General features: G+C 38.4%; 1 protein-coding gene across 2 annotated transcripts; it reads right to left on the bottom strand.

Moving 5' to 3' along the window:
- Positions 1-2,229: 2,229 nt before the first annotated feature.
- Positions 2,230-12,717, bottom strand: LOC306734111 (WW domain-containing adapter protein with coiled-coil-like). 2 transcript variants are annotated; one of them, XM_079215443.1, is made up of 14 exons: positions 12,649-12,717; positions 12,157-12,190; positions 11,462-11,651; positions 10,843-10,931; positions 8,213-8,328; positions 7,698-7,798; positions 7,190-7,471; positions 6,669-6,785; positions 6,043-6,191; positions 5,764-5,855; positions 5,060-5,243; positions 4,567-4,694; positions 3,572-3,635; positions 2,230-3,360 (listed from the first exon to the last, which is right to left on the bottom strand). In XM_079215443.1, exons 1-14 carry the CDS (start codon positions 12,687-12,689, stop codon positions 3,295-3,297), a joined length of 1,653 nt encoding a protein of 550 aa, XP_079071569.1. In that variant the 5' UTR covers positions 12,690-12,717; the 3' UTR covers positions 2,230-3,294. The 2 variants fall into 2 exon arrangements, with proteins under 2 accessions (XP_079071569.1, XP_079071570.1); XM_079215444.1 differs by having other exon boundaries at positions 2,230-3,635.
- Positions 12,718-13,698: the final 981 nt, after the last annotated feature.

Genomic DNA, 13,698 nt, shown 5'->3' with positions numbered 1-13,698 from the left:
TTTTTCTTGGAGTGAGCACCATTTGATGTTTGTTTGTCTCGTGTTGTACCCTGTAGCTGAATATCACGTGTACCAAGACATACAACTGAAAAATTGCTAAAGAACGTGACTGACTGAAAATACATGTTGTTATGTTGTTGAAAACTAAATAAAAAGTGAGTAAAAATGAATACAAAATTCTATATTATGTAATTATAGGAGACATTGCCCCATGATGATAGATTGCCAGGGGCCCTCATAGCTTAGACGGCCACCCAAGTAGAGCAAACACTGGCATGATGGCCCTGAGGAAGTGCAACAGGATTGCAACAACGTGGTAATGCTGCAGAAGAAATGGTGATTTGCAAAAGTGAGCCAGTCACAGAACAACTACCCAGCATGCCCCTTCCTTAGAATTAGACCAGGAGCACAATGTAACCAAGGATCCACAGTATTGATGTAGAGACTATATTATTACTAAAGTTTGGCTGCAGATCTATGATGAAGTTGGGTTAACTTTACTTCTCCATCAACAGGGCAAGAGAGCAAGTGAATGTGTCACACCGCTTGAGATTCATTATCAGCTTTGATTAGGAGGCAAGTATGAATATTCTTGACATAATTTAAACTAATGGGAATATGAATACAATATTCCAGTGTTCTATGTTCAGAAAGACGGCTGCAAGAAAACTAATTGGAACAACAGACTTCTCAGGGATAGTTTGGGGAGGGTTGTCAAACTGATGTTAGCTCCTAATAATTGTGTTTAGCAACCAGATAGATACACAAACAAGATAAATAAAGTCTTTATTATCTCAGGTCAGACTAATCCTAAAACAAATGGGTCCACTCAAGAGTCGTAGATCACATAATGGCACAGAGGGGTTTTTAATTGTGTTTACTGCTATCTATGCTCGTGATGAAGCTGAAACTGTAGAAGCGGTTGGAGATTGCTTTGTAATGAGAGCAGCACACCCTCTGATAATACTGATGGAAAATGAAGCATGCTTGCAATGAAAATTCGGGCTAAGTTTGAAATACACAATAAGAAGTTTCAGATTATATTAAAAGATGAATTTGCTCCAAAAGTGAAAGGGGCCAGTGCTGAGGTGTTCCTTTGTTGGATGTGAAGACCTAAACTTTCCCCACAGTATTGCTGGATCTCAACAACTGAGTTATTTTACTATTTTAATATTCTATGTGGCATTCACACTTTGCTCATGCTCATTCCTGCAATTAATTGAAATTGAAGGTATCAATATTCGACACAAACACATTTTATTCTAAAAGCCGACCAAGTGCTTGAAATGTTAAGAGGAAAATTAACACTTCTGAAGTTCATTGGCGCATTGTTAAGTCGAATGACATGATTGAGTTCATATGAAAAGATAATTAGAGAAACATTGACACCAAAGTATATCTGCCGTCTGTGTCTCTGATGACATGAAAAGCTGTAGTGGTGTTCTCTTAAAGGGGTCACTGAAACTACTAATAACTAGATATTTCCTCAGTGGTTTTAACTTATCTGTCTCTGAGATTCCTGCCAACACTCTGTTATGATTAAGGTGAATGGATTTATTTGTTTGTTTGTTTGTGGCACGTATAAAATCATGTGCTTTGGTCTTGTCCATCAGCGGCTCTGTTGTATTATCATCTTTGTATCTAGCGGGTGTATTGCCTCAGGGTTGACCTGGTATCATAACACGGGCCAACTCAATTCTGATTTCATCCAGTCTTCTGCTTTGGTTACGGCTACATTTTACATGACGATATGTTCACTAATAGGTTTTTAAATCTTATAGAACAAAAACATCATAAGCAGAACCAGATTTATGGTTAAATTGCTCAATGTCACCACCGTTTGGCCAAATATGGAGCTGCATTCCTTCAGACTCAACATTAATGAGCCCACACCACAGTGCATCTGTGCGACCATGGCGACAGCTACATCTGTCAAGTCATTGACAAAGGTCATGGTCTGGTACCAACGCACATACATTTCCCACAGAGGTCAACCTGACCCTCCCCTAACTGCATAATTACATATAACTTTAATATAGCACAATTAATCATTCATCGGAAGATTCTCTCTCACTCACACAGAGAGAGAGAGAGAGAGAAAGAGAGAGAGAGAGAGAGAGAGAGCGAGCGCAATGAGTAACAGCTAGAGCAAGAGGTGTGGTATAATATTTTATTCTCATATTTTATGGAATACAAAGCCCCCAACCCCCCCCTCCCCAAAGAGTGTGCACATCAGATCTGGTGGAAACTATCGGGACAAGGAAAAGAACAGGCGAGAGACAAAAGGAAGTCGTTTCATGGGCGTGGAAGTGTATGACTGTAATTTAATGTGTTCATATAAAAAGTAGACCCTCTCAGCATGAATGAACCCTTTTAAAAAACCAGCCATATCTGGCTTGAGTCAGTTGATAAAAGGGCTGCAGCCATGACGGCTGAACAAAACGTGATTAACAAAACACGAGTTTCCTTTTTGTAAAAATAAAACTTCTTTCCATCAATCTTTTCCATTATGACTACAAGGAACTGTTCAATCATGTGCAACAATAATTTAGCTTTACCTGACTGTAGATTCAATCGCCTTTCCATTCTTTTACAAAATATCTTGCTAAGATGCACAACAGGAATGAAATATTTCCCCAATGTGACTTGGGAGAAGCAAAATGATAATTACACGCACAAAAGACAAGTAGCGGAAGGGATACGAAAACAGCCAGCAGGGCTGCAAATGAATGCAACCCTCACAAGTACGAGCAGCCAACCTAGATCCAATATTGTAAGCTTTTCCAAAAACATCTAGATTGTGTTTGACAGCTAGTCAAAATACCCCAGTGAATCTGTATCACTGGAACCATGACGCAGATTCTCATTAACTGGGAAAAAATTACTGAAGCACATTTAAGTATTTTCAGAAAAGGTCTGGCCAAAGGTCTTTGCTAATCTCGTGACATGTAAAACCAACCAGCTCGAAGACACACTGGGGTGGCAAAACCACGGACAAGTATAGTGAATTAAAAATAACATTAGTAACATCACTGCCATTGAATCCATACATTTGAATGAATGACTAAGTCCATTTCAGAAGATTGGGGAACCTCAGAAATGTGTCACACCAATTATAATGACATGTTTTGTTTTCGTTTATTTTCCAAAGAATGAATTGTAATCTTTTCCTGACCACTACACATCAAAACACACCAGAAAACAAGTTAAGCCAATACAATACACACAATCCAAGGTTCACAGTCCGAGAAGGTGCTGTTTGAAAAGAGCCTCAGGTCCTCTATGTCCACCTTGTTAAAGTGTCCGACTCGGTGAAAGGGCAGTTTCACCTTTCAGCAAGAGCAATTCATGTGGTGGACACTGAAAAAAGACATTTTTAAAAAAGAGAAGAAAAGACATGTTCAGGGTAATGGAGCTTCACCTTGTCAGCCACGTCTTATTTATCTTCCAACAGCTTTTCTCAGTTGCTCTGGTAGGGAGAATAAATGGGCTTTAGCAGCTTGCCGTTCATGTCTATTCCTCTTCAATCTGTATTTCAATCCATTCATCCATCCATCCCAGGTCCTCACACCATGTAGGAGTTCTGGTTCTTCAGCTTGTCCAGCTCTTTGCTCTGCTGCCTCAGAAACAAGATTCTGTAGTTGAGGAGAAAATAAGTATGTGAATAATGGTTTGGGCGACAATGGAATTCCCCTACTGAGGAAATGGCTTTTAGAAAAACGATGAACAAAATTATCGCCCGCTACTTCACACAAGGGCATGCAGAGAACCAATAAATCAGATCAATCAGCTGGTAGTAAGAGCCCTCATACACCGTTGACTGTCACGTTTAGATTTAGATGGAGGGTTGATCGCTTACAGTGGGAGGAGTTTTATGTCCCGCTGCTCTTTGTGGATAGAGGAGTTACGAATTCTGTTGGATGGTGAGTTTTTACAAATCACTTAGCTTACAGTGGCTGGCTCCAATTTTTTATTTTGTCAAAAACCCCAAAATGCACTTTGATTCTTGGATTCAAAAGGACATCTTTCCAGCTGGAGATGAGGCTCCACGGGTAATTACTTGGGCTGTACCGAATAGTTTGACGCTTCTATCATAACGTTGACATCCAAATTATTATTATTTATAAACACAGAACTCTTGCATGCCTCTACTGAGACACACACACACACACACACACACAGTTTTAAATGTCTCAGTCCAAAAGTCAAGATTTATTGAAACAACGCTTCAATCCCTATTTTGTCTTTCAAAAACTAAACGTTGACAGCAGTCAAAAACGGTTTACTTGCATGCACATGTATTAACAAGGTGGTCTAGCAGCAATCAAACAGCATCATAAATTACATTTCTAAAACCACAATAAAACAAACTCAGACACACACTAGTATGTTTTTGGTTACAACAATGTGCTGAAGCGTTGAGAAAGCATGAGAAAGAGAGAGCGCAAAATTCATAACTGCCGTTGCATAATTGAATATGTTGCCTTATCTTAGAAAAACAACATGAATGCGTGATGTGAATGTCCTCATTAGCTAACGTGGATGAAAATGTAGCAGTCGCCTCACCTCTGTTCCCTCAGCGTGGCTTGAATTTCGCACACTCGGACCAGGGAGCGGAGGTTTTTCATCTCTGTGCAGATCTCAGACATGTACAAGCTGCCCATGTTGTGGATGTCCTCCCGCAACCGAGCCGCCTGACAGAGAGGGATGAGTGCTTATGGTCAACAACATTAACATTTCATCAAGACTTTGAAAACTTATATAAACACTGGCTCACTGATTTGGAATTTATCAAAACGCATCGAGCCGAAAGAAATAAAAGTTCCACAGAAGAATGACCACTTACTTGTCTTTACAAAGCTTTCAACTACAACGTCCTCCGAGAATGAGCCTGAAAGCTTTGGAAACAAGTACGTGGACCCTATGATGACATTTTAAAGTCTATATTTGGGGGCCGGCAGCCCAATGAAGCCGTTATAATTTAGTAGTGCCATAATGCAGTGGTAACTACCGTGCAACACTGACCACTGCTCGTGTAAATCTCCGTGGTGGACAATACCTGTTTCTCTGTGTTCTCTGAAGGCCATCCTTGGATATGTTTGATGAGGCTCTCATCAAAATGAGTTGACAGGGCGGGGGTGAAGGTGCCGGGGTTGTCGGCCTGGGTTTGGCTGGTGCTGCCAGAGGGGACATGGGCCGACGCAGCACCAGATGTGTTTGATCCCGTGCACAGCATCTCTTGGCTGATTGAGGGAGACAACTGATTACCGAGGTGTAAATGGTATAAATAAAATCCAGCTGCAGTTTCCATAATGATGGAATTCTGCTGTTTGGGCATATTAGACATAGATACTACGGATAATTCAGTCCATGGCGTTTCTTTCTCCCCATGTACTATCACAGAATATCTCAAACACAGCTCATCATATTTAGATTCAAATTGGGTGAATAACAAACCTCACCAACGTAACAATGACAAGGTCCTATAATAGTATGGAAAAGAACATAGCATACTTCTAGTCCAGAGAACTACATAATTATAAGTAGTTTGAAAAAAATTATAATAATTTTAAAAGTATGAGTTCCGGACAGGAAGACATCTTTGGAACAACTTTCTACCAAACAAATAGTCCCTTTGAAACCTGACCCATGCTGCTTTTGTCACGCGTTTTTTTGTAATTCAGATGTGAAAAGCCTTATCATTTTGTTTTTGTTTTCTTTACCGCCAAGCAATTTGACATTACACAAAATAATGTCTTCTACCTTCTCTGCTGGAGAGTTCTGGGGTCCTCCGGGCGCTTCTCTACGGTCTGAGAGGGAGGGACTGATCCTTGTTTACCTGAAGACATGCTGCCCTGGAGTCGGAAGAACAGACAGCAAGAGACAAATGAATAGGAATGAAAACAAAAAGAGGCGAACCAGCAAGAAAAGATTTTACAGTCATAACAAAGTGGAGAAAGTAAGGGCAAGTCATGAGAAAGGGAAAGTACTCCTCAATTCTTGAATTTTGACTTTTCGGTTACTTTTGGTCCTGCCACTCACCCTTGTTTGTGAAGATGTGGCGCTGCCAGGATGCACGCCCAGAAGTGATTTCTGGTTGCTCTGTGGCGTGCCGTTCCGCGGTGAGACGTACGGCCGCGGTGATGATGCATCAGACGTCAGGGAGACGGGGGACTGACTGGAGTGCTGGGCTGAAGTGGGAGAAGAGGTTCATTACATTTTGTTTCAATCATCTTACACAAATGCAGAATGTTAGCCATGACAAATACCAAGAAATTGAAAACCCAACCTGCAGTAATTTCCTTGCTTGGAGTGAAGAATAGCACACATACGAATAATCAGTTTAGCAACAAAGATGCCACAAATCTGGCAACAAGAAGCATTTTAGAAGGCTAGTCATAATATGGTTTTCAGCTCAGACTTTTCTGGCACACTGGTTGCGATTGCTATGCAACACATCCTCTGTTCCAACAGAAGGGGCTCATTGGAATACATGGGAGGACATCTTTTGTTTTTCCACATAGCCAAAGTCACCTTAAGGCACATGCATAAGAAGAAAAACTTAATTGACTGATGGTCAACAACAAATTGCAATTACATTGCAAAATGTGGATTAAAAAGCAGATTTGCAGGAACAGGGATACAAAATAAAGGTGAGGCGGGCATACCTTGATTGGAGTGCTGAGCAGCTGAGAGCAGAGCAGTGATGTTGAAAGCAGGTCCAGCAGTGAGGAGCTTATGAAGCACAGACCGCAAGGAAGCTTGGGTTACAGCAGCTGCCAAGACTGGAGGGAGGAAAGAGGAAATGTACGCACATATACGTACACAGGTGAGTGAGCAAGGACGCACAGTTAAGTCAGAAAACAGTTTCTTGTTTTTTTATCGGCACAGGATAAAAAAAAAGGATTTAAAGTGCAATTTTCTTTATTCTATTATTTATAAAAGCAAAGATGTTAAAGACTTTGTTATTGCAATAAAAATTCAGCATGGACCATTTTGTTACAACTATATTTTTCTTCATCCATAGTGGGGCGTGAAAAAAGTTTGAGAAATCAAAGTTGAGCTGGTCTCCAATGATGTGGTGAAGCGTAAAACAATCTGAGGGTTTTGTTTCAACGAAATAGAAACTGTGGAAGACAGCCGTGGTAAAAGGGACACCTTGTGTTCCTCTGATTTTGCGATTACTCACCCTCGTTGAGTTTAGCCATGTCCATACTGCCGTTGTTCATCTGCAGAGCAGCCTGCAGCGCCGGGAGGAGCTGATGCAGCAGGGCTGGGTCCTGCAGCAGTGCTGGTGACGGGGACTGGACAGACTGAGGCCCCTGCCCCGAAGAGGAGGCAGAGGAGGAGGACATTGCGGAGGGGGTGGAACCTAAAGCACCAGGAGCAGAGTTCAGGCTCTGAGAAGAAGAAGAAGAGGTGGAGGAATGGCCGGAGTTGGATGCTGTGGACTGGTCCCCTGATGTGGTCTCTGTGGAGACGAGCAGAACAGGAGAGCAAAAAATCACTTAACACAATATTTGTCATTGGAAATGTGTGCACCAGACCAACGTAGTAAATTATAAGTAACCTGTCTGTATATGAAATATTTCTCCAGAAAAGTGATCAACAGAAGAAGATAGCCACAATGATGGACGGGACGCCCATTTAAAAACTTGAACCACATTGCTTCGGTTTTATAATTCTGCCATACTTACTTGTTGAGGCTTTGTCCTGCAAGGCCTCTTGTTGTCTGTAGTCCATGTCCCTGGGGAAACTATTTGCTGCCATCTTGACTGGGTCTTTCTGTCGTTGTTCCCTGAAGCAGATTAAGCAGAACGCACCGGTGACAATGTGCAGGATGCAGGTTTGTGATCCTAAACTAAGGATATTCCTCAAAGACCAGTGCGCTGAATGATCTACGTGGGGCGACTGTGGCTAAGTGGTTAGCATGCCCGTCTTTCAATCAGAGGGTTGGAGGTTAGGGCCCCGGCCCCGCTAGTCCATGTCGTTGTGTCTTTGAGCAAGACACTTAACCCCTAATTGCTCCCCGTTGCTGTGTCTGCTGTGTATAGAGCAAAAATGTAAGTTGCTTTGGATAAAAGCATCAGCTAAATTAAATGTAATCTAATCTAATGTATGACTCTGCATGAGAATGAGCTACTTGATTACCATTTCAGGTTATATATTGAATTGTGTGTGTGTGTGGTAATGTCATATTAAGAGGGCTTGCCTCTCCAACAGGTCCTTGGGCTTCTCCCACTGGGAGACCTCAGTTCTACAGTTGTAGTAGTACTTCTTCCCAGAGGAGCTGATGTGTTCTGTCCAGTCATCTGCTGGCTCCTGGTGCTGAGAGAGACAAGACAGGGGACGTTATTAAGACCAAAGTCTACATACAATACAAGACTTTTAAAAGACTAAAAGTTTTCTATCAGACTATTATTATCCTTTCGTTTTGAGATTATTTCCCACCCTGCTCCTGGTGGAACTTTAGAAGTGAAAAAACTGTAGTACAATAGAGCCGAAACAGAGGCAGTTTTTGGGCACAGCTGACCCTGTGTGTGCAGTTTAACGACACCCTGATTGTTCACTCTTAAGCACTTCATTTCTAAAAAGCAACAAGCAACCAATTTAGCGACTTATTCAGATCAACAGGGAAAAAGCAAGGAATATATTCAAATATATTAAATTGTCAGACATTCCCATACATGCTCCTCAACGTTAACAGCATGGGGCCTCTCCCCACCTTTAGTATGTGTGAGGCAGGCAGGAGGATGCCACTCGCCGCAGGAATGGAAGTTAATATCATATAATATACACACCATAGTGTGGTAAAGGTCTGGCGAGAGCACACCTATTGAATGTTACAATGTTCCAGTCATTGACATTTACCATCTGCATAGTAACTTTTGGTTATATATATATATATATATATATATATATATATATATATATATATATATATATATATATATATATATATATATATATACACATACATATATATACATATATATATATATATATACATATATACATATATATATACATATATACATATATATACACATATATACATATATACATATATACGTATATATATATATATATATACATATATACGTATATATATATATATATATATATATATATATACATATATACGTATATATATATATATATATATATATATATATATATATATATATATATATATATATATATATATATATATATATACACACATGTATATATATATATATATATATATATATATATATATACACACACATGTATATATATATATATATATACGTATACGTATATACGTATATATATATATATATATATATATATATATATATATATATATATATATATATATATATATACGTATATACGTATATATATATATATATATATATATATATATATATGTATATACGTATATATATATATATACATGTGTGTATATATATATATATATATGTATATACATATATACATGTGTGTATATATATATATATATATATACGTGTATATATATATACACACATGTGTATATATATATATATATATACGTATATATATATATATACGTATATATATATATATATACACGTATATATATATATATATATATATACACATGTATATATATATACACATGTATATATATATACACATGTATATATATATACACACGTATATATATATACACATGTATATATATATACACACATGTATATATATATATATATATATATATATATATATATATATATATATATATATATATATATACATATATATATATATATATATACATATATATATATATATATATATACATATATATATATATATATATATATATATATATATATACATATATACACATATATATATATATATATATATATATATATATATACACACACACATATATATATATATATACACACACATATATATATATATATATATATATATATATATATACACACACACATATATATATATATATATATATATATATATATATATATATATATATATATATATATATATATATATATACACACACACACATTAGTAGTACTTGTTGATTATAGTCGGGTTTTGGTATTACAACAACAAACAAAAAGACACTACTGTCACAAAAACAGGTATTTAATTGCAGTTTATAATTTTAAATTTACTCCCGACAGAAACTGAACATAATACAGTTTTGAATAGTCTTCGATTTATCCGGCGCTGCCGTCACTTACTGCTCACATTAGTTTCAGCTCATAAATGTTATGGGTGATCACATAGAGAGGTGGTGAGGGAGTTTTTAATTAAGAAAACTAAAACAGAAGATATTTTTGCGGCAGCTAACAGCAAATCAAAGTGTTCTGGGCCTGTGAACCTTAAAGTAGCGCAGAGAAGGGCAACAAGGCATAATTATCAGTAGGTCTACAAAGCAAAATATCATGTTTAATAACTTAAGCAAACCTGCCTTTTGGCTACACATTTATCACAGTATAGCAGTTTCCATCAAGACAGTATAGCAGTTTCCAACAAGACAATGATGACCATTGAGTATCTTGCTTCACTGCTCAGTTCAACCAGATGCTAAGTGAGATATACTAATTAAATATCGTAATGAGTAAGTTTAAAAACAAGTAAGACCTTTTACTCTATGAAGCCAGTCTGTTACATAAATACAATGTACATTTATACGCATGCATATGCATTGTGAGAGAAAGAGAGAGAAACCTCTACATAATGACCCAATACCGTATTCCAAAGTAGCGTGACAGCAATTTGTAAAGGAAATGCAAAGGGTATATCATTAGATAACACTGGACCACGTCTTACCCTGTCTGCAGGCTTGCTCTGAGTCGCATGCGAGTCGGAGCCATGGTGGGAGCTGTTATGAGAGTTCTCCTGAGGAGAGCCACTGGTCCCTGAAACAAATCCACTCATCAAGTCACAGAAGACACACAATGTTCTGCAGAGGATTTAATCTCAGTAACAGCTGCAATTTCCAAATAAGAAACACACTGAGATTGTTTTAGGTCACATTGTTCACATTCATACAGCAGTAATAGCTGTAATGTGATATGATGGCAGTGAGATGACAAAATAATCTAAAGCGTCACTTTCTTCTCCATCAAAGTTTCAGGGTAAATGTTCTACTTTTTCTCAAACTCTGACCTCACGTGTGCTAAAGATTTATATGGATTAGAGTGTGTATTTGACAAAGGGAAGAACACACAGTATGTCGGGGAAGACTCTTCTGATCTTCAGAGTCTTCTGATATGTGTACAAAATTGATTACAGTAAGCTGAGGCTTAGAACCATGGCTGCATCCACAAAGATATGCATTTTCATTTGTCTGACAATATTTCGGGACCAAGATGCTGCCTTTTCCTTATAACAACCCTTTAAGACAAGACTTTTAATGCATGCGTAAGATGAACAGATCCGGGCTTACCATTTTTTCCTCTAACTGCATGAGAGGTTTTTGCCTTGCCATGCCCTGTGCCGTCTCCATGTCGGCTGACAGGACTTTCGTCTGAGCGTCGCAGCATCTTGAAAGGGGGTGTGGGGTCTGATGAGCCGTCGCGCACCTTGTCATAGCGGTGAAGGCTGCTGGACTGGCTCTTTGGCTGAGATTTATGGGTCTAGATTGAATAAAGTATGGCAGAAAGACTTATTGGAATGGGTAGTTTTGGTCATCTTTCCCATATTGTGTTGGAATAATTATTCGTGTGAAATGTGTATTGTGTGTGTCTGTAATAAATATTACAATTTGAGGGGAGAGACAAGGTGCTTTGTCTTTCAGCGCTTTCTGAATGTAGGAAGCCATTGGTTGTAAAGTTAATAGGCTGAAGAACTACACGGGTGTAAAAAATTTATCCTACATTGACAAGGTTGATGCTACATCAACACAACACCCATTTAAGAGCAACATTAAACAAACTGCCACAGCAGTCACTGAGCTTCTAGAGATAGTTTTGTAGAGTAGTTATGTTTAAATATGTGTCAGGCTTGAGCAGGGTTGCTGCATCTCAATCATAACGACAATAATGTTTCAATTCATCGTTCTCATGGAGAATACTACACCTTGATTGGCTACGTGAGTGGAGAATAATGACAGGTGAGTGTTAAAAAATACGTCTGGCATACCTGATAGGATTGTGAATCCCTTCTGTCGTTGCACCTGTGAAAACACATAGAACAAACAATATAGTCAGGCAGTTTACATTTTAACGGTTTTTATTACTATAGCAACGCACTTTATGGGATATAACGTTATTTAACTGCTGATAAATAGCTGCCGTTAGCTAGGTTAGCTTAATTTGCCACCTTAGCAACAGCTGTTTGCTCATTATGTCCCTGGTAGAAAATTACATTTCGTGTTTTAATCGCATCGTACATACTGTGGCCTGTGCCCTAACTAACTGTATTCATCACCGCGTTAGTTAGCTAACATCTCGTCCAGTTAGTTACTTGATAAGCTAAAGGAAATATATCCGGAACCTGCTAGCTCTTAGCACTGACAGCTAACGTTAACAGCTAACATCACAAACAAACCCGAGCACCTATTCCATAGCAACAGCAACAACAAATAAACCCTTCAAATAACTTTGAAAACGTTGTGGTTTGTGCTTGAATTACCCATCGCTGACTCTTGTTGGTTTCCTTGCATACATCACCATCAAGGCCGTGGTGATGTGTGTGTGTGTGTGTGTGTGTGAGGGGGAACCGTGGCCTGCTGTCTATCTGCTCTCACAGTTCTCTTTTCTTCGGCTTCCTGATGTTTGGGCTCAATCTACTCTACCCAACTGATACCTACAAGCCGCGCGCCGAGCACCAGCACTGCATAGCGGGTGGTCTTTATCGTAAACCACCCTCAGTGCATCGTCTGACATGTAGTTACGGGTATACGCTCAGCTCGGACGATGTTGCTCAGCGAAAAGCAGCGGAGTCAGGAGGAAACGGCGCAGACGAACTCCTCGGTGACGTTTAGCTGAGAAAAAAAGAAGTTCCGGTTGTATATTTCAAAGTAAAATGATTATCGAGTAGGCTACAGCTTCGACCTCATTGAGGAAAGTTATTATACAATCAGAGTGTGTGCCTTTAGTGTCCTTTTTTATTTGTATGTTTTTTTATTCTCTGCAGTTGCCCCTGGAATGTTAGAAAAAAAAATTTTTATTACCACAATGTAGAACAATTACATAGTACTTGCTAATGGCATTTTAGACAACCCTATGGATAGCTGTAATGTTAAACAGACCAACAACAAAAAGACAAATGGTTTCACTAAATGGGGAGGGATGAGCACTGAAACAGTGTCATGATTGTTTGAAAATACAGTAAATCCCTCGTACAGAAAACAATTATATATACAATAATACAATAGCATGCTAATCATTACAAGACGGGAAACTTCCTTGTATACAGATCTTCCATTTAACGAGACACATGTTTGGGTAAATTAATGAAGTAATGTAAAGTTGGCAGCCAGACTTGCCATTAAAATATGTAATTGTTTCTTAATTGTTCGTATATCGAAAATAATTTAATTTTAGCATGACAAAGCAGAACAAAAACCATACACGACCACGTTATAACCAATGTGACATTTGTTTTCACACTATGGAAGTTGTAAGTCTGCGCTCTTATTTTGAAGTCGCTCTTTTTCCGACAACGCCGTGATTGTCACGT

Source organism: Taurulus bubalis, assembly GCF_910589615.1.
Source record: "Taurulus bubalis genome assembly, chromosome: 1".
Lineage (NCBI taxonomy): Eukaryota > Metazoa > Chordata > Actinopteri > Perciformes > Cottidae > Taurulus > Taurulus bubalis.
This window is presented reverse-complemented; position numbering and strand designations above follow the sequence as displayed.

Excerpts from the sequence above, each read along its gene's own strand:
- LOC306734111 (XM_079215443.1), bottom strand. The coding sequence starts at position 12,689 with ATGGTGATGTATGCAAGGAAACCAACAAGAGTCAGCGATGG. Across the intron at positions 6,192-6,668 it reads TGCTCAGCACTCCAATCAAG|CCCAGCACTCCAGTCAGTCC; the intron begins GTATGCCCGCCT and ends CTCCCACTTCAG. Across the intron at positions 3,361-3,571 it reads AGAACCAGAACTCCTACATG|TGTCCACCACATGAATTGCT; the intron begins GTGTGAGGACCT and ends GTCTTTTTTCAG.